A 22,363-nucleotide genomic window follows, 5' to 3' on the forward strand; every position below is an offset into this window, starting at 1 on the left:
CGGTAATGGTTTCACAGACTATTTTAAATTTCAGAAAACTGAGGTTGTGCTGCATGAAAAAGTGTAGATACAAATATACCAAAAGCTGGCAGAATTCACAGCTTTCTAAATCATGAGATCTCTGGCCAAAGCACTTTACCGAGACTGCAGGTGGCACTCGAACACTTTGAAACCACAAACTGTAACACGACTGTGTGCTTTATCTTAGGTTGTCACATTGTCAGTATGAAACCATGCAAAAGCAGGCCACTCGTAAATTCAAGTGGATTTTAATATTTCTGCATACTGACGTGTTCATAATTATTATAAATTGGGTATGACTGGAAAGATTAGACTCTTGTGAATTCAATGAGCCCAATATTATTCCTGTTTGATGATGATAGGCCCTTATAGTAGACATTTTATTGTAGTAAGACCATTTTTTGAAACTTGACTGTATAAAATGACCTATTGTGACCTCTCATTTTGGGCCAAAAGAAAGACGAAAAAAGTCACAAAATTCTGTCTTTTCCCTGAAGACTTTTTTAGCTAGCTTATGGAGACTTGAGCAGACTAGGTATCATCAAAATTTAGAGGAAAAGGCACATTTTATTTGACAAAATATTACACATGCCAAATGTAAGGATCGCTTTACACTCTGAAAAAAGTTGAGATGACTCAAAGTATAATGGTGACGTACTGCAACAGATTTTTGAATTTGCTACCCAACTCAAACTCTTATGCTTTGACAAAACTTTAAAAGGTTTTGCTGACCTATAATCTTTAGGTGAGAAAATTTACTATTCTTCTGTAGATCAACTTGAATCTTTGAGTTGTAGAAACCTAAAAAAGTGTATTTCAAAATATGGTCACAGTGAGCCACAAACCTGATTTGTCATTGTTTTAGTGGCTGAAAATTAAATTTAGTATATTGTTATAAAATTTTATTTTAATTGAAAATATTAGAATTTTAAGCATTGTTCACTTACAGTTGAATTTTTTAAAGACATTTTTTGGGTTGTTAAAATTAAATGTTTTAAGTCTGTATAAAAAGAAAAGTAAATTCTCTAAACAGAAGATTAGTAGTTGGTAAAACTTTTTCACAACTTAAGCTTTTGAGTTGAGCTCAAAACTAAAAAAATCTATTGCAGTACATTGCCTTGAAATTTTGAGTTGTCTCATCTTTTTCATAGATCCGCAACAATGATAAATGATTTTCTTTTTTTCCCCCTTCTTTTTAAAACAACCATTATTTCTTTCCATATAATTTTTTGCCAAAGTCTCAGGGAGCCACGGGAGAGGTGCTAAAGAGGAGCAGGTTTCAGACTTCCAGCTTTGGGCATCCAAATGTCCAGTAGCAGCTCTGTGCTCAATATTTACAATACCTTATGCTATATGCAATATTTATGCATTATGTCTATTAGCAAATAATATGTAATATTAATTGCACTGAATATAAATATGGTTGTATAGAACAAAGTGTTGCCAATGAAATACTACTGGTGGTAAATTAAATAAATGATATACGGTGTACTTGCACAGAAAATCCACTAGAGGGAGTGACAGGACCACAGCAGGAGTCAGTGCAGCTTCAGATCCTCAACATCCCGACTGGAAGCTTCAGCTCTCAGCCGAGCAGCGGACCTGTTCAGGCTGCCTGCCCGGGTCCCACTGACCAGCAGCAGTACCTCTGCCGCATTTCTGGACTGAAACCAGGCGTTGGAACAGCGCACCTCATGTGTATTTACCCAGCCGTGTATCTGTGGGCATAAGGACGGGAGGACCGAGCGATGTCTTCGCCGGGTTTCACAAACCTGAACAGCTCCGTCAGCTACAGCCAGAACTCGACGCCGAACGGTGGAGCTGCGCCCCCCTATCAGAACGGTACAGCAGGCCGGATGATGCGATTAGCCCGGCTTGTTAGCATTAGCATGCTAACTCTCTGTGATGATGTCAGATAGTTACTCAGACGCTGATTTCTTATTTCTTTTGTATGACTGTCATATGCTGTTGATTATAATATTGACATTGAATATAAATAATAGCGACTCGTAAATTCGGGTGAAAACTGTGTTTCAGCTAAAGCTAGCAAGTTGCTAATATTAGCTAACATAAGAGCTAACCTAATGTTAGGTGTAGAAGCCCCAAGGAGATAACGGTGTCTAGAAGGGAAACCTTGATTTGTAAAACTCTCGCGAGATGTGGACGAGGTATCCATACAGTGTGCTCGCTGTATACATTAGTTATATTTTAGAACGTAACAATGCTGTGATTCAGATCTGAATATGTTTAGGGGCAAAAATACGTGGTTATTGTTAGAGATAGATAGTGGGTTCTGTTACATTGATCACTCTCGTCTCGCGAGGTCTTTCGCGGGTCTTGGGTTCCCTTCTTAACAAAACCATTAGCGGCTAACAGAGCTATTAAGCTAACGTAAATCGAAGCGTTAGCAAGACAATAGCTATATGACAGATTGCGCACCATCATTTCATTATGTCCGCTTTATAATGAAGCTCAGATGAAGACACAGTCGATTTAATTTACCCTGAAATGATTTACTTTGTAATTGATGGCTGCTGCTGTGCTGTCAGGGATGAGAGGTAACTGGATATTAACCCCCACTGTTGGAGTAACAGCTGCTGGTGAAGCCTGTTGTTTGCAGCTCACCTCTGTTCAGTCTTTTATTTGTGAGCTGTCTCCTACTTGCTTGACTTAAACCATGAAGGTGGAAGTAGTATATAAATATTTTTCCCTCTAAGCTCATTGAACGTGCAGTTTAATCACTGCCTCCTCCTCCTTTTCAGGTCCAGTACAGACATACCAATCTATGTATCCACCTGCAGGGTGCTATGGAGCCCCACCTCAACAACAGAGCTACCCCACCATCCCTGCCTACTCCACTCCTGCTCCCATCAAAGCACCCATTACGAACAGTGCCCACAGTGCTAACTACTACCAGAGCAACCATCAGCAACAGCAGCACCACCACCTCCCTCAGCATCATGTAGCACCCTCCCCATACACTGCTCCTCCGAGCTCTGTTCCTCCTTCTCAGCCATATGCCACCCTCCCTTCTTCAGGACCACCGCCATCAAATGCCCAGTATAACCAGCAGCAGCAGCCTCCACTGTATGCCACCCCAGGATCCTATTACGGACAGCAGTCGTACCACAGTCCCCCAGGACAGCACTCTCAACAGCAGCAGCAGCCCAGTTTGGTGCCTGCACCAGCTGGAGGCCCCGGAGCGCCCCTCTACCCAATTGTTTCTTACCCGTCTGTGCCAGGAAGTAGCCAGTATGGCACCCTGAGTTCCTCCCAGAGCACCTCTACGCCTGGAGTCATGCCCACCCAGATGGGTGCACCCCTGCATCAGTACAGCACCTCTCGGTCAGCATCTACAACAGCGGTGCAGCCTGGGTACAGTGTGGCTCCTCCTGCTCAGCTGACACCAACAGTTAATGGTCAAGGAAGCACAAGTATGTGTGAATGCTTTGATTTATGCTGATCAGCTGCCGGCTGAAAAGTGAGATGTTTTTTCATTGGGATATGCACCAAAACGAAAGCTTTTTCTGCAGAACATACAATGCAGAAAACAATGCTTGGGGTAATTTAGATTTAGCAACAGTTGGTTGACAATTAATGTGTTGAATTATTTATCATTATTTAAAGTGTTACACACATTAATATCTTTGATAAAGTTATTTGTTTGGTTTGGACATGCATATGTTTCATTTTTGGTATTAGGTCTGTTTTTATTCCAGATCAAAACTTCACTGTATCAGCCACCATATCAATAATCAGTGAATTGTTCCCCTCTAAAATTAGTATAGTTCTCAAAAATCCCATATCAGTTGGCTTCTATTTAAAACTATAGGTTTATTATGTAGTGTTTTGAATATTTTTGCAGGTGTGTGTCACTTAGGGTTGTGTTTTCACAATACAGTATCCATCTCAGGAATTATCATGTTATACGGTATTTAAGGCTGCAAGTAGTGATTATATTAATTCTCAATTAATCAGTGGATTATTTTCTCATTTAATTGTACAGTTGTTTGGTCTATAAAATTGTAAAAAATGTTGATCAGTATTACCCAAAGCCCAACATAATGTCCTCAAATGTCTTGTGTTGTCCACAACACTAAGATAATGAGTTTACTACTAGAGAAGAGAAAAGAAACCAGAAAATGACCCATCCCTTTGAAGAGATGAGAGCAGATTTTTTTTTTTTAACAAATGACATGATCCTTGATATAAACTTGACATATTTTTATTTTTTAAAACACTAATACGATAGAATTCAATATTATAGATAAGCAAGTACCTAGATACATGTATAGTAATCATGTACCTGTTATGATAACCATCAGTTTTCCTTTCATGGTATACAGTGTCACTAGTATACTGCTGCAACCCTAGTGTCGCTTACAGATTCCAAATTAGAAAATCATTGTCTTTAATTTTTTTTACTCCAGATCATTTACCTTGCGTAGGCATGTCCAGCTTGAACTGTTTTACACTTGCATTTTTGCCAAAGACAAGATAAAAATCCATGTTTGCATCAGCAAATTCTGAAAAATCCCACAAAACACAGTGGTACTTGCGTAAACCCAAAAATAACTGTTCAGCATTCCTAGAAAGTTACTGTTGTAGAGTTGGGAAGATTGCCAGCAGCCAAAACTGTGTTGCAACTTTGTTGTTCTTGGTGTGATCTTTGACTGCGCAGACTTTGATTCTCCTTTTGGAAATTTCCCACCTTTTATTCTTTGTGTTTTTCTTTCCAAACCACAGTCCACCAACACTATGACCAAAGCCATCAGGCTTCTCTGGGCTACGACTCCTACGGTGGGGTCACTCACAACAGTGGTGGTGCAGACGCTGACCGACCACCCTCAGGAACCCCCTCCACTTCAGTCCATTCCTCACCGGGCCACCACCAAGGTAACAGTGTCATTTTAATTTAGGTTTATTTTAAAGCGCAAACAAAACATACATGCATAAAAAAATGCCCATTATTACTGCCCTTCAGTGCTCCTGATACTGATAAGCAGGTTGTAGAGCAGGTTTTAAATGTAAATGCTCATTTATTTATGTATGTTTCTGTATGTGCAAAGTTTGTACTTGGCAAACTGGCACTGTGCAGTTTGCCTTCTAGACAAAATGCATTGCAGCCGTCTCAATAGAATAATTCAAATGTAGTTTAAAGAATAGCGTAAAGTTCTCTTTTGTTAAAATGTTGAAACCCTTTTATAGTTGAAAGGTCAACATGAAATCCAATGAAAGAAATGACACACTAGTTAAGTGGTTTTCAAACATTTTGCGCTCAAGGAACACCAAAGGGCACGCTAAAATCTCAAGGCACACCTGTATCCGAGCAACGTAGCCTTTATAACACATGGTATTACTCTGTAATAGGGCTGTAACTAACGATTATTCTCATAATCAGTTATTCTCTTGATTATTTTCTCGATTAATCAATTAGTTGTTTGGTCCATAAAATGTCCAAAATGATGAAAGGAAATTTATTATCTAAAAAAAAAGTACTCAAAACAATTAATCACTTATCAAAATAGTTGGTGATTAATTGTCAATTAATAATTGATTAATTGTTGCAGCTCTACTCTGTAAATCTTTCTTTTTATTAAATTTATTAATTTAAATATTTTTAGCAAAGAATTCATTTGAAACTTTGTAAAAATGAGATCAAAGCAGTAACACACCCATTTACTCAAAAACAAGCAGGTCACGAAATTAAGCACTAATTCCCACCATGCGACAAATGCACAAGAGTATAGAATTTGCCTCTATTGGGAAATGGGTGCGTACAAAGAACTGATGTAATAGATTGAGAATTAACGTGTTGCTTAGTTGTACATCACAATAATAATATATGGCTGTCACAGAATCCTTTGGCACACGGGGACTTTCCTCACGCACACCATTTGGGAACCACTGCACTAGTGCATTAGTTTGAGGTGTTGAAAGGTGTTCTTTCATTTGATCTTTTTATTTGGGTTGGATTTTTTATTCTTTTTTCCATCCGGCTTTCCTTTAGTGTTTGAACATAAGATCATTATAGCAAAACTGACAGGTCTTGGTTTTGCCCTGCTGACTTCTTTGTCTTTTCTGGTGCAAAGTCTTCAAGGAGCCTGTGTTTAGATGTACAGTTTGACTGTACAAGTGTATGTGAACGGCTTACAGGTTCACAGCTGCACTTTTTGAAATGTACCACACGTCATCTGTTGCACACACACACTTTCAGATGTGCAGGTGTGAGAGTCTATACAAATATGAGGGTTTCAGGTTGGGAGCGCAGCACTCACCAGCCAGCTGCTTGCTTATTTTGACTGTGACCTGTGAATTGTTCCACCGTCAGCGTAGCAGGTTCAGACCAAAGGACTCTTCTGCCAACTGCACCTGCATTTAATCATAATTTGAGTTGCAAAAACCAATGGACTTAGAGGCTTTGCATAGCCTCACCATGAAGAAAGGAGTCTTAAGGGACCAATAACCACAATGATTCTCCGAATTTTCCACTCTCTGGCCAATAAAATGTGTGCTTAAATAACTTTTTCTGTCCCAGTGATGTTGGCCTCAGGCAAGGGAAAACAAATTATACAAGAGCAAGAGAATAACAGGGCATACAAAGGACACACCTCTTAGCTGTATGGTAACACAGATTGTGATTATTACACAATTTTTTGGCTATTGTGATACAAACAACTATAGGGGAAATAAAACCCAACAGGCATTAACTTATCTGCAGGTGCTCCAATCAGTTTCACAGACCAAGAAATATTTGATGCCAACATTAGTTGTGTGCACTGTAAGTTTTAAGATGTTAGTTGTCTCTTCTATGTTTTTTTTCCCAGTTGGCCTCTAAAATGTTACTGGTTTCATATGTAGACTTGGATACAGAGTTACTGTTAGGCAACATCTTGTTGCCAGACAAGTTGTGACTCTCACCTTCTCTCAGAGTGTTACAGACAAATCAAAAGGTCTATAACTCTAGTTCATGAAAACAAGGATTAGAATAAAGTAAAGCAAAGGTCATCAGTGTTGTCCAGCACTCAAAATTAAGGATATCCCGCTATTCTCAGGGCAGTAAAAATAGCACATTAGCCAGCTAACGCTACCTTCCTAGTAGGGGTGTAATGATTCACTTGTGCATCCGATGCATCAGACTTTAATGTGTAAGGTACGAGTGCATCGGTTGAGATGGCCTGTATCGGTAAAAAGCTGAATGTGAATCGTAAACAAATCGATGCAGCACTAGCGTATTGATACATCTCATTAGGACGCACATATGTTTCATTTTTGGCATCAGGGAGCTGCCACTATAACTTTCCTCTGTTTTCTTTCTGTCTGCCTGCACTGAATCGCATCGTGACAGAGCTGAATCATATTGAACAGAATCATTGGCCATTTAAAAAAATCTAAGAGAGATCGTATCATTGAACATGTATTGAGATACGAATCGAATCGGTCTCAGTCACTGAGATGCACACCCCTACTTCTTAGTGTTAGTCTACAGCTAATGCTAACATAACATAGGACAACAAGAATAGATTGAGGTTTGGTCTGTGACTGGAACAAAAGTTATAGCCTTAAAAAAAAAAAATAGCACCTGCCCTTAAGCGCTTGCTGTTTCGTTCGCCTTTGCTGCCAGCAGGGTGGGAAATTAGCAGCAGCCACCAGCCAAATGCTGGTAAAATATGAAAATGGTGGGTAGATTTCAGGTACAAAGTTTACTACTGATTTGAATTCATTGGTCAATGGCTGGCATATTTCAGAAAAAAATGTCTAAAAATGTCTAATGTCCACCTGGCTAGTGTGGTAGCTAACAATGAAAATTAACACCTCAGCAAGACTGAAAACTATTTAAAAGACTGAACTTGCGTTTGTACTTCTGTCCTTCATGAGCATGTCAAAAATGTCAAAAAATACTTCTATTTAAAAAAATATTACATTACTTTACATTCTATATTTGAATTGATGGGGTCTTAATTATAACATGAATACTAATCCCATTCATTCACCATTTTCTTCTTTCCCTTTCTCCCTAGATAAGACATACTGTATATTTGGTGTATCAGAATCAACAAACCCTCGTAAAAATGTCAAGGAAACCATGAACTTTCTCACACATGTGGACAACACTAGTTTAATGACTTGAAACAAATTATGAGCAAACTGTTTTTGTTCCTTGAAAATTCTTCCTTCTTTTCACATTTTGCACATGGCAGATAGAACCTTATAATTACAAGGAGAACGTGAGCTCTTAGGATTAGAAGGTTCTATCTGTTTATTTTATTTATATGTTTATTTGTATAGGGACAAGTATGTAGCAAAAACCAATACCACACACCATAGCATTTAGAGCTTAAGCTAATTTGCAGTGCCCACCCCTAGCTGGGCCTTAAGATACAAAAGAATCAGCAACAAAAACACAAGTAACAGTGCAGTTTTGCACTGCATTTTGCAATTCTGTATTTTTATTTACAAAGCTGATAGGACTTTGATATTGTACATTAAGGGTGTGTATCATTTTCATGTATAAAAAAGACTTGCTCCATGTGTCATTTTTACTTTTAGAAATGCAAAAACTTTAAATGTCAATATCTCAAAACCACTCAGAACACTGAATAAACCTTATAATTTCAAGGGGACGATAGGTTTGTTTTTGCACTGTAGTTGGCTGTGATGCATTCATTGATCAAAAAGAAGTAAACAAGAAACAGTAACCCAACAAATTACTATAAAATACTGATTGAAAACATGGTCAAACGCCTGGGGTGATTTCAGTTTTTGGACTAGAGTGAGTCAATGGAGTGATGCAAGTTACGAAGTTACAAAGTTATTGAACTAGATTAATTATGTAGAATGAAAAAGAAGTTCAGTTTGGGGCCTTGGCTGTGAAGTAAGGGACAGTTTAAAGTAGAATTCCGGACACTGAGAGGAAAAAAGTTAATTTCACACTCTGGGTTTTGTCTGACAATAATATGAAGCCACTAGCTACGTTTATTAGTGAATGAAAGAAAGACATTCATTGCTTCATCACACATTACACACTCTTACACAGACATTACATGAAATGAAATTTTTTGCCTGACATCCGCTGCCCTCTCTGCTTTCGATTACCCAAATCTTGACAGATTTCTTATGTACCTTTCCCACCTCCCACTCCCTCCTTCCAACAGGCATGCAGTATGGATATGTTGCTAATAGTGGAGCTAGTTCTGCCCCTGCCGCCGCCTCAGGCCCAGCCGCAGCCCCCTCGTCATCCAGCTCTGATGATGATGATGAGGAGGAGGAGGAGGATGAGGAAGCAGGTCTGCTGTAGCTTTTTCCTCCCCATAATTCCTTTATTGCCACTTTCACCACCCTCATAAACTCTTTGAGCTCTGTCCTAAACCTTTTCATGCCCTTAAACTTTTTGTGTCCCCTAAAAAGTCAACTACCGCCATCATTTTTACCATTGGTGCGTTTCCATCCCTTACCCACACCCGTCCTCTTTAATGTCTAATGGCCATCTGTCAACACACTTAATCAGTTTGCCGCTCCTCACATTACCTTCCCGTTTCTAACAGGCTAATCAGATTTTTTTCCTCTCCTTCCCGCTGCCTCCTCATCAGCCTTCTAAAGTTCACCCAGTTCTCACCATCTCTCCCCTTCACGATCATTAGTCCTGGCGCTAAATCATCTTTTAAATCTGCACTCTGCTTTGTTGCTCCATCACTGAAAACTTGATTTTGTTTCTCAGAAAGGTGAGAGGTAAGTGGGTTAGCATTTCGGTTTAGCTTCTGCCAGGTTTTTGCTTGTCTTCATTGTCATGCAGTGGAAAGAGTCGTCCTTGCACGCTGTCTAGCTCTCTCTCTCTCTCTCTCTCTCTTAGCAGCCTTTTGGATATGATGATCCTGTCTGTAGTGCACCTCCAATTACCAGCAGGCATCCAACTGTGTTTGCTAATGGGGGAAAAAAGATCAATACGCAGTGTTCTCACTTCTAGTCGGTTGACAGATCTAGAACTCAGGTAGTGGTGAATCTCATGCACTTGGAATTAGTGCTGAAACAAACAGTCAGTGAACAGGAAAATAAATGATAAGATGATTACTGACAAATGATTAATACCTTAAGACATTTATTAAGCAAAAATGCCTGATCATAGCCTCTAAAATGTGAGGATTTGCTGCTGTTCTTATTTTTCATATTACTGTCTTTGGACTGGTGGCCAGACAAAACCAGCAACTTGAGGGTTCTGGAAAATTGTGATTGGCATTTTTCTGTATTTTCTGACATTTGATAAACTGAATAATTACCCATTACATTAAAAATTAATCCTACCAATATAATCCGGCAGCAGTTTGTGCATCTCACAATTCCTCCAATGCCGACCAATCCCCCTTTAACCTTGATTGAAGACAAGGATTACATATGTATACAGGGTGTCCACAAAGTCTCTTTACAATTTAAAAAATATATCACAAAAGCAATTGATGAGATATGTTAATCAGATTTATTCTATGTACTCAGTGGTTATCAAAGTTTTTAATCACGTTCATGCTTCACACATGAAGTAAAAGATCACTGATGCCATTGGCACCATTGATGAGGCTGTGCTACAGCGAACATGGCAAGAAGTTGAGTACCATCTTGATGTGCTTCATGCAACTTATGGTGCACATATAGAGATGTATTAAATGAGGCAAAAAACCCTTCAATATCTACTTTTTATTTTGTAATAATTTCCACAGATTTGTCTATTCATTTGCTTTTTTTAAAAAAAAAAAATTGTTAAATTGTAGAGAGACTTTATGGACACCCTGTATATCTACTGTCATCAAGCCCTTAAGTTTGGTATGGAGAGTTTTCCTTTGTGGATTTTGTTTACTCTTCAGCTAATATATTTTTATGGCCTTCACCTCATCTTATAGTACATTTCCAGAGACAAATGATTGCTATGACTTTAATATACAGTATATATAAATTATAATATATAATTTACTATGACTTTAATATACAATATTATCATGACACTATATTGAACTATAATATGAGAGTTGTGTGTGTATGTGTGTGCTATTTCAGATATGTGCTATGCACCTCCTGTCACAGATTCACCATTGTGCCCTTTGCACAGGATGTTTTTAAGGGATGGGGCCAGAGTGTCAAGGGGGTTCAGGGCAGGCTGGGTGAGAAAGCAGTGGAGAGTGCTGAGGTACACGGCCAAAAGAGGTCAGGAGAGCTTCCAAGGAAAAGGTTGCAACAGCCAAAGGGCATTTTGTTCCAGTAAAGAAAAGAATATTCTAGTGATAGACTGATAAACTGGAGCGATTATTTGGGATACAGAGATAGTTGGCGTCAGCTGTGTCTACGCTTGCAAGGCCAATAAAAGAAATAATGCCTGCTGTCTGCAGGCAGCCTCGTCAGTGTGGCTGCTGTGAAACACATTATAGAACATTATAGAACATTATAGCACACTTGATACCATATAGAGCTTTTTAAAGAAGAATTTGAAATTGTAAATGACAGTTGTTGGTCTTAACAAATCAAAACTCAATAGTCTAACAATTCTGTGCAAAACAAAAAAGATGTTTAAAACAAATTGAATCATGACCTTAAAATCCAAGTGAAGTCGAATTGTGGATTTGCACTCTAAACATCAGCATCGGCCATTGAAAAACCCTTAAGTGTCTACCACAGTCGATTGCCATGTTCATATAGTTTTTGCTCTTCCAGGTATGAATGTGTGCGACTGTGTGCATGTGATCAAGATGCCAAAAAAAAGAACTTTGCCATCAGTGAAACTCACCTAAATATGCTAAATGTTGAAATAAATAATGAAAATAAACATCAATTGCAGCCCTAAAAGTATTCACCGTTAAAAAAAACTTTTGATTTCATGTTAATGTCAATATGTCAACATTCATTGCTTTAAAATTGCATTAAATTACGAGTTGCAAGCAGAGTGCATTATTATGTATACAGTTAATAAGCTTAATTATTTGATATTCAGAAAGAGATCAAGTATTATTTTGCAAAGAGTAACTTCTTTTACGTCTTAATCATGTGGACCACATAACACAGTACTGGGCTGAGTTACCAGTTTCATGCACGTGTGTGTTATGAAGCTCTCAGATGTTCTGCTGATGACTGTCCCTGAGGATCTGTGTCATCAGCCAGAGGTTAACAAGTTTTTAAATATAGCCTCTCCCCTGCCAGCAGGTCCGGGCTCTCTGTGCCTGTGCTTGCTGGCTTGCTCGCTCCCCATGAGAAAGCATGGGTGAAGATTTTGTCCGCACAGCTAGCACTTAATTTCACCTTTTAATAAAAGCAGAATCTTGTTTTAGCTTTCAGCTTTTCCCCTCGTGGTCCCTCCAGCTCCCTCTGGTCTGTCTCACAGGTTGTCTGCTGCAACAAAGTACCAGTTGTTGATCTGTGGATGCCTGATATCTGAATCAGAATAGTGATATCATAAGAACATTTTGTTCATACTGATATATATCACTTGATGGCAAATGTGTTCAAGCTTATGTATAAATACTCAGCTTTGACAGAACTCTTTAAATGTGGAAAACAAAAGTTTGTTTTTGTGTTTAACATCTTCACTAATTTGAACTGCAGAATCCTGTAAAATGATAACACAATATGCTCATATTATTGATATGGTACCACTAAACCTCTATAAATGATAAAATCAACTTGTCCTACAGCTGTAATGAGCAAAACAGTTTAATGTGAAGCTAGTAAAGTGAACTTTGAGTTAAATGTTTTGGGCTGTTCAAAGAAGAGGAAACTATGTGGTAACAAAATAAACATAGGTTGCATAAAACATCTTTCAACTTTTGTTACAAATATATATCACATTTGGCTGCAGCTTATGATAATTATCATTCCACAGTTAATTCTTTGGTCTATAAAATATCAGAAAATGGTGAAAAAAATGCCTGTCAATATCTACAAGTTGCTTGCTTTGTCAAATCAACTGTCTTAGACATAAAGAGATTCAGTTTACAAGGATATAAAACACAGAAAAGCTGAAAACTCCTCACATTACAAAAGCTGGAATCATCAAATGTGTGGCATTTTTGATAGTAAAAATAACTAGAACACTCTGAGAGTGCAGACCACAACCAAGTCCAGTCTTCTATGATATGAATTATGCTACCCTTAAACAGGCTTATTAGTTTACATCAACTTTGGGGGGGGACTTAGGAAAATATATATACTGCTTTTTGCTTACATTCCTGTTGTATTTGTTTCATCAGTGATTTTAGGGCACTGTCATGTTTTGTTGATGATTGGTTTGAGTTCATTTTGCCACAGACATTACAATCGACACCTCACAGTATTAACAGAAATGAAAAATAATTCCTGTATCTGAACAGTGTTTTGGATGAGCTCTAAAATTTAATAGGTTGTTCCTCTGTAACACTACACCCTTGCACAAAGAGTTATGAAAATCTTGACAAGACAAGACAGACAAACTGAAGTGAAAACCTAACCGTCCTTGGTGAAGGAAGCAGTTTTGTTTCACTTTAGTTTTACATTTACACATATAGAATAGAAACAAACAAACCAAAAAACAAAATAGCACAAAAAAGTCCCTCCTTTCCTTAGTGTTATCAACTAAATCAGTTGGTCCCATCAGTAGTCTTCGTTGCTGTTTTGGGTTCTGAATATTGTCCATTTCTCACACGTTTCCTCCAAGTTTGTTTCTTGTAATCTCAGGCGATGTGTCAGTTTTTGTATTGTGATTTTGATCAAATAACTATCCCTTCTGCTCATATTCTCTTTAGTTAAATTAAAATGAAAAAGAGAATGTACCATGTAGAACAGGGGTCCCCAAATGGCAGACCGCGGACCCACACGCCGTCCTATACGGACCCGGACCTATAAGCAATAAATTATTAATAGATTTAAAATTTTGACGGGACGCTTCTATTTTAACTGGCGCAACTTTTCTAGTCTTTCCGGTGCTGGTTTATCTGATCAAGAAACACACAGACCAACTGCAGAGAAGCTGCGTGTTGAGGAGACTGTTGTTAATGACGGAGTTTATTACAACAGTCGAAACTAACGTGATGGTTAATGACATCGACATCAACCAGATGCACTTATAAAATTAAACAACTGTATAAAGAGGCCTGTACGTAAAACAGGAGAGTCTGTGTTTCTCTGTGAGAAACTTTCAGACCTTCTCACAGCAGAGTGAACAGGTGAGGGAGGAGAGGAGGGCAGACTGATCACTAATCAATCACTGATACCGTCGTCCTCTCAGACTGATTAAAAAAATAAAAATGCCAAAATTGATGTCAACATACTGGGTGTCCACACAAATAAAGTCTTTGTGTGAAACTCTGCACAGTGAAACATCGTGCTGTTTACAGACAGTCTGCTGTCTGTAGTTTGACAGAGAAGGGAACCCTAGACCTGCGAAAGATCGCGCGAGTTTCTCGCGAGAGTTGTGCAAATAAAGAGTTACCTTCTAGACACGACCGAAAAAGATGTGCAGCTCCAAAAATAGAAAATCATGTCATGGTGCCGATGTTTTTAATGTGGCGGGCCGCCATAAATAAAACACTATTCACTGATCCACAGAGAGTCACTGAAACACTGATCACTGACCTGCTGTGATGGAAAAAATACTCACATTCTTTATTTAGGTATTTTTACATTGTGGTATTAGTGTTTTTACTTAATTACAATTTAAAAATTGTGCATGTTATTGTTTCCTTTTTTGAAAAATCAACATTTTTATTGCTGTTGTTGTACTTTAATGGTATTCTTGTTGGTATTTTTTGATAACTAAATACAGACCTGCAAACTCATAAGAGGAGAAAAAGGTGGCATGCTGGTAAACCAGTCCTCCGTCCTCTGGGGGTCTGGGAGCATCTGTCCTGCTCCAGAAGAAAAATGTTGTGATTTTAACATATTAACAAAATATTCTGGTGACTGTTTCAGTTCAAAGAGTTAGTAACATCTTCTGTTTGTGGTTTCTGCAGACATTACTACCTTTACTTTTACCTTTGTACTTGGAAAAAAAAAGTAAAAAGTAAAGTGAAAACAGTAAAAGTAAATCTACATTAAAAGTAAAGTTACTTTGCTGAGTATTTTTACTTTAGCAATTTATAGTTGTTCATTTAATAGACCTGTCTTATCTTCTCTTTTGTATATTTCCATTGTTCTTAAATAAAGCAAAAGTAATGTAATAGAAAAAAATGCAGAACATGCAATATTTCTTATCTGATTACTCGATTAATCGGCAGAATAATCGATAGATTAAACTTAAATTTTACTGGTTCGGCCCACTCGAGAAAGTTAGACATTATGATGTTCCGGACCTTTGCTTTAGGAAATTTTCTCTAACTGGACCTCTTTGAATTTTAATTGAATACCTCTGATGTAGAATATATGGATATCTTAGCCTTGTGCGTTTTGTATAGTTTTGTGTACACTTTTACAAACCTTTGATATTTTTTGCCATTTCCAAAATATATGTGAGTGGTCTGCATCTATTGGTCCTCTCTACAATGTGATGAACTTGAATTTGAATATTTACTCTTGACCTTTGTTGTGATTAAAAAAAAAAAATCAAATTTTCCCAGGAGAATTCCCTCCACATCTGTTAACATCTGCAACAGTTAATTGCTTAATCAGTTATTATTCAATTATTAAATTAATTGCCAACTATTTTCACAAAAATGAATCAGCGAGTTAGTTTTTGGAGGAAAAAAAAGTCTAAATTCTATGATTTTAACTTATTAAATGTGAATGTTTTCTGTTTGTTCCTCTTTATGATACTGAACTGAAAATCTTTGGATTATACACAAAACAAAACATCTTAGGACATCATCTTGGGCTTTGGGAAACACTGATCACCATTTTCTGACATTTTCCTTTACCGATAACTAATTAATTGATTGAGAAAACAATCAACAATGAAGATAACAGGTATTTGCAGTTCTGTGTAGCGTGTTTGGTAGATGTTGGGTGTATTTCCCGCATCTTGCCAGTTGTGTTGAACTCTGATTCCCATTTTTCTTTTATGACTGTTTGTCTAAATTTTATTACCTTGCATGAACTGAAGGTAATAATAATTTTAGTACAGAAGTTTCATTCAAGTTCCACAGAGTATTTTGCTTTCTTTGCTGAGTCACCCTGCCCTCACACTGAAATGATGAACATCATCTCAAGTGAATGACATACGATGCACTTGTTGTCATGGCAGTGCTGTTGCAGGTCTCAGTTGATTGTTCACAAGCACATGTTGCAGCTTGTAATACAAATTGTAGATGTTTGGTCCTGAGGGAAATCCAGAGACTGCAGCTTTTTTTTTTTCCCTGTTCACACTGATTGTAGATAATTAGATCAGTGTCACTTGTGAGAAACAGATTACAACAGGGAGGAGGAGGAGTAAATAATAAATAATTAATCAATATTCTAGAAATGGCAGTAGTTGCACCTCATTTGGCATTGTTTTGTCTGGTGGAGGCATTTGTTAAACTTGAAATGAGAAAAAAGCAAGAAAAAATTTGAAATTAGAAAAACAAAGTAAAAACATGCGTTATTGCATCTTTTTAATTATTAATCCTTTGTTAGCATTTTAAACTATTTGTTTGGAAGAAGCACAAAATTTGCAACCCTAATTTGGTTAAAATCATCTTTATTAATCTATGAGCTGCCAGAACAAATGAGAAGAGGAGGAGGAGGTGTCAGAAGAATCTTCGAGGGGGAGGAGGAGGAACACTAAGCTGTCCTGGAGTCCTCCTCCTCCTTCTCCAGAGCAGTTAATCCAGTAGTCTGCTGGTCCGATTTAGTCGGAGATAATTGGATCCCATCCTGGCCAATGAGCTCTCAGCCAGGAGCCTGTCGTGTCTTGGTTTGCTGCTGTTGATCCCTCCTTTTGGCCCACATGGATTAATGGCTTCATTCAAATATTCTGCCGTTGTAATCCTTTTGGAAAACCCTATTCGTTATTGGACATGATATGAACAACAGTGGCTGCAGTAGACCACGATGCATTGCATCCAAAATACTTTATTTGATAGAGTACAGTCACAGAGAGGAGAGTGGCAGCACATGTTAAACCAGGATGTTGTGGTTGCATAGGCTTTGCCTCATGTGCCCTTCCATGAGACCTGTTGACCCATTTATACACTGACAGACACAACTCATCAATTTTGTTGCTCTCTGTCTGTCTGTGGGCTGTTAGACATTCTGGGAAATGTATGAAATCACCAACTAAAGCAGGGGCGTTAAATGTACGGCCAGTGAAAGGGGTCCAATCTGGTCCACTGGATGATTGTGTAAAAAATTTCAGAACAGGCAATAATTCTAGATCAGACTTAAAAGGTATTGAACATTGTGCTAATTATTTTAGCAGCTTCAGTAGCTATTTTTTTTCTATTTTAAAACAATGTTGGTGGAACCCTGTTGCTAAAGTAATGCCAAAACCTTTGTTTTGTAAAAGATTTGTAAGGCAGGGGATAACTTCTTCCTCATAAGCTTCCTTGCTTCCTCTTTTGTTGGTTTTGTGTGGTAATGCCAACGTTACAACACAGTTGTGTAACTATATGGAAAATAAAAAAAAATCTATATCTTGACAAGTTGTTTCAGTTATAAAAAGTAAAATAGTATAGTATTGTTCAGTTGCAATTTGCATTTATATTTTGTGCATTTGTGCGCATTGCAATTATGCAATTTTTTTTGCCTCTTTGTGTTGTATGTAGATCATGAAGCAAAATGAGTTTGAACCCCCGAACGAAAGGTAGAAGATGATGAAGCAGGCTGAAGAATAAAAAATTGAAGATTCATTAATTTATTACCATCTCAGAAAGACATTTATTGGAATTTGTCTTGGTGTGTGCTCAAAACAATCATACCTAAACACATCAACAATACAAAATAAATACATATCCACATGGAAATACCCAAAAACATGGAAATAGCCAAATTACATATTATATTCAATCAGAGTAAATGAAAATATGTATACTCTATCAGAGTAAATATAACAGCCATTAAAAACCCACTAGAATGACAACACTATCATAAATGAATGATTGTTTTTATTAAGTGATGCTCACCAACTTGCATTATGTATATCCCTGAGGCCTGAAGCATTAAAAGCCTTCCCTTCCTCATTTAACAAAGCTGTTTTTAACAAGTTTGTTTTTGCTCAAAGCATAACTTGGGTTTTTTTCAACCTGGAACTCCCCCTCCCCCCAATCTTTTGTGTATAAATAACCAAAGGGGGCAACAATTTTTTAAACTGGTCCAGTGTTGAGGGAGAACGAGGCATCTGGGAGAAGTGAAACTGAGCTGCAGCGTAATCTCTCCGCAAAACTGGGCACCATCCACTAAAAGTGCTCGTTTTTACCACTGCCAGACTCCATGTGGGAGAGTTAATGAGTAAAGACAACGTTTAATAGCTTTAATAAGTGCCTGATATATAATTATGCCTGTCATGTGGTTGACTTGAGAGGCCTCAGTGCCCTTCAGATTAGGATGCTTCATGTTTTGTCTTAGGAGTGCCAGCCAGCCTGTCTGCACACATATCTCAGGCCTTGGATAAAGGCCAAACAGCTTTTGTGACATTGACATTGTTGCTTATGTAATGTAGTGCCCTCCTATTGATTAGTGATCCAGTATGACGCAGTGTTTCTTTTGTACCTTTAAGCTTTTGGTATAAACTTTATCCAAGATCCTCTCTGCCCACAGATGCATGTTGTATCAAACTCACATATTCAAGTAAGATCAACTGGGGCTCCTCAAATGTGCTCTTTTGTTCATTGCAGTGTAGACCGATGAGACGTCCAAGTTTTTCTTCATCGCTCAGACTGTTATTCTAAGTGTTTGGAAAGGACCGCTACAGAAGGAGACATTTTAAAATCTTTTTTGTCTTATCCGATATATCGTTTTGTTCACGTTTTGTTGTTGAAGTGACCAGACTTCATTGACAAAAACAGTTGTTTTTCCACTCAGGTCTACAACTGCCTCGATCAGTTTTTAGCCCTTTAAAATGCAAAAAGTCATTCAATCAAACTAACAAACAAAAATAACAAAGTCACACAATAACACTGCTTCCAAGCTGGAAGCGACTGCCCAAGTAGATGGAACGTGAAACTTTGTTCCTCATAACTATTCATAAGTGATGTGCATTACACTAAGTCAGCCTCATTTCTATATAATTGGGGCACAGTTTATTTACTTGTGACCCACAAAAGCTGCCTGTTTCCTTTCAAACTTCATCCTTTACGATTGTAGTCTCATAAAAAGGCAGCTGTGAATCATAGAAAAGGTGCCACTTCATGTTAATTAGTCTCTCATCCTCCCTATTAATTGCTTTTGATGGGGAGAAACAGAAACCTCAAGAATATCGGCATCGATTTTGACCAGTTTTGACCCCTTCACTAACACAAAGAGCTGTTTGCTCACTCGCTTGTTCACATCGCTCCCAGTTAGAAAGCGGTGTCACACAAACAAACTAACTGATCAAGGCAGCGTTAGACAAGAGAGGTAAAATGACTGTTTCTGTGAATTGAGCCTGGTGGCTTTGATGAGCGTGATGAAACACCCGTTTCAAAAAGGACTTGCTCTTTAACCAAAGTGTCTGTGTCTGTAGGGATCGTTTCCACAATGCTGTCAAACTTAAAATAAAAATCTGAGCCTGTTAGTGGTAAAAACAAGCACTTTTAGTGGAGGCACTTGACAGTGAATTGTTGCCTAGAGGGATTATGTTGCAGCTCAGTTTTGCTTCTGCTGGCTCTCTCCCTTGGTACTGGACCAATTTCAAAAACTGTTGTCACTTAGTCAGAAAAACATGGGGAAAAATACTTAAACTACCCTTTAAGATTGTACAACATGCATTATGTACATCAGCTAGGCGTCTTCCTCTTCTTCACCATTGTTTTCCTGGCTAATTATTGCACTTTATGGCTTTTCTTTTTGAAGCTATGAATTTAAAAATGGGAAAAGTGTGCATTAGAGAGTATGCAAAGGAGAAAGACAGAAAATAACTGTGAAAGAGAAGCAGACAGAATGTGAATGAAGACAATGGACCAGAGTTGAGAGTTGTAGAGAAAGATGATGATAATAATAACTGCAGTTCTGTTACTGTACCCATCACATAATCTCTGTAATCTTTTGCCTCTCATGTTTATATCCTCTATATTTGTCCTCCGCTCCCTCTGTGTTTTCTATCCTCAGAGGCCTGTGCTCTCCACCAAACATTCATTTGATGGCTTGTTTAAGTGCATCCTTTCATCATGTTTTCTTCACTGTATTCACTCTGCCTCATCTCTCTCAGGGCCCGGGGGAGTGCAAACACAGCTCTCTTCATGGCCAAACAAACTACTTTTCAGCCTCTTTAATGCTGCGTCTTTTGTTCTTTCTCTCTTTAAGTCCTCATTTTTCTTTTTTTTTTAATCTTAACCTCTCTTCCTTCATTCTTATTGACCTTATTTACAGTTGTTGCTCTTCAGTCTCTCTCCCCTTTTTTTATCTTCCCATGTTATCTTTTTTTGCTTCCTTGCTTCCTTGTTCTGCTTTTGATTTTGCTATCCTGATTTTACTACAGCAGTTTAATTCTTTTCTCTTCCAATCCTCTCAACTAGGCTTTACTTTTGTATATGTTTTTAATTGTTTCTGTGAATTAACTCTTTGTCTTTTTTGTAATCTCTCTGCCTCCTTTAGGTGGTGACACTTCCTCTTCTTCGACTGGCAGTGCCTCTCCGGTGCCCAACAGCTATGATTCCCTGGAAGGGGGCAACTATCCAGGTATTTTATGATCACAAACATACTGTTCCTCTAAATAATAGGCATAGAAACAAAATGTATCACATCACAATGCTGCTTGCCAGGGCTTCTTTTCTTCTTTGTGATTTAATGGAAAGGTAGATTACGCTGTCATTACATTTGGTAACATTACATACAAAGATATATAAAAATGGTAAATGATAAGCAACTTATTTTAGATACACCTTGACATAGGCTATGTTCACACTGCAGACAAAAAAGGCTTGAGTTTGCTCTGATTCTGCATCTACACACACCTCCATGCGGCAGTAACAGCAACCGATCCACAAAGCCATAATTAAATTAATCTCTCTTTCTCCTCACCCTCTTTATCATCTGCTCATGAATTCTCTGGCTTCCACAGAACATTAACTTATAAATTAAACCGTAAACGTTGACTTCAGTGGCCTCCATATTTACTTTTGTCCAACAGCATACTACATATAACATCTTAGTTGTTGTTCTTTTGCACATGCAGGTCATTTCAGGACCATGGCCAGCGAACACTGGGATCTCATTTTGGCCACATTTAAAAAAGAGTGTGAACAGTCGAACACAACTATCGGATCTCAAGCATTAAATCAGAATTTAGCGATAAGGATTGCAGTGAAATTGTAGCAGTAGTCACACTCTTCACTTAAGTTGTCAAACAGCTCTCTTTTGTGAGACACAAAACAGCAGTAGATGATAACAGATTGATAGAAAGTGAAAACAGCAAAACATAAAAAAACAAACAGAACTAATTATATCAAACCAAATGACCAAATGCTTTTGTACTTAAAAAAGGGTTTCCTTACCTGAATCAAGAGTCTAAGGACAGAGGGGCTTATACATTGGACAGATTGTAAAGCCCCCTGAGGCAAATTGTGATTGTGGGCTTCATAGATCAAATCTGACTTAACTTTAAAATTAAAAACAAGTTCAACAAGTAGATGAGATTTGGGAGAAGAGACATTTTTCTTGAGTGAAAAGATGATGAAATGCACTTCTCAAATTATGTAAAAAGCTAGTGATGAAAATGGGACACACACACACACACACACACACACACACACATACTCTTGCTACATAAATATCAGATTTCCGAAATGCACTGTGCAGCTTCACTGATCTCTGCACTGTTGTAATCATGTTAAAACATTGAGAACCACCTGTTTTTTCGAACTCTCTCTTTCTCAGATTCCATGCCACCTTCCAACGACATGACCAACCAGGCCGCGCCGTATGGTAACTATGGTTACCCCAGCATGCAGCCAGCCTATCGACAGGGGCCGGCCTCCCATGCTGACTCTTCACCCTCTCATGACCTGTACAGCCAGTCAAGCTACCAGCAGTACTCCCAGGTGAGACCACAGCTTGAATAAAAGGCATGCTGAGAGTCATGTTATTGTTGACGTGATTGGTTCTTATTTGCAAGTGGAAAGCATTTTTACCAGCTGTGTTCCAGATGTCTGAGTGATTCAGAGGTCTGCTGTTCATCTTGTGAATGGCTGTTGAGAAACAACTGAACCCATCAGAGCCTTTATGTGCAGAACTTAAGTTTGTTTGAGATGGTATAAACATAGTAACTGTCAACAGTTGAATTACT

General features: G+C 38.1%; 1 protein-coding gene across 2 annotated transcripts in view; it reads left to right on the forward strand.

Moving 5' to 3' along the window:
• Window positions 1-962: 962 nt before the first annotated feature.
• The window catches only part of sec24b (SEC24 homolog B, COPII coat complex component), a 46,402-nt gene continuing 25,001 nt past the window's right edge, over window positions 963-22,363 (forward strand). The window contains exons 1-6 of one of the 2 annotated variants that reach the window (XM_084719778.1): window positions 963-1,863; window positions 2,784-3,455; window positions 4,768-4,917; window positions 9,177-9,308; window positions 20,674-20,757; window positions 21,955-22,118. In XM_084719778.1, the coding sequence (XP_084575904.1) occupies window positions 1,770-1,863; window positions 2,784-3,455; window positions 4,768-4,917; window positions 9,177-9,308; window positions 20,674-20,757; window positions 21,955-22,118 (1,296 nt within the window). In that variant the 5' untranslated portion in view covers window positions 963-1,769. The remainder of the gene's footprint in view (window positions 1,864-2,783; window positions 3,456-4,767; window positions 4,918-9,176; window positions 9,309-20,673; window positions 20,758-21,954; window positions 22,119-22,363) is intronic. The other variant, XM_084719779.1, reaches the window with a different exon arrangement.

The sequence above is a fragment of the Lutjanus erythropterus genome, chromosome 5 (genome assembly GCF_056507025.1).
Source record: "Lutjanus erythropterus isolate fLutEry1 chromosome 5, fLutEry1.hap2, whole genome shotgun sequence".
Lineage (NCBI taxonomy): Eukaryota > Metazoa > Chordata > Actinopteri > Lutjaniformes > Lutjanidae > Lutjanus > Lutjanus erythropterus.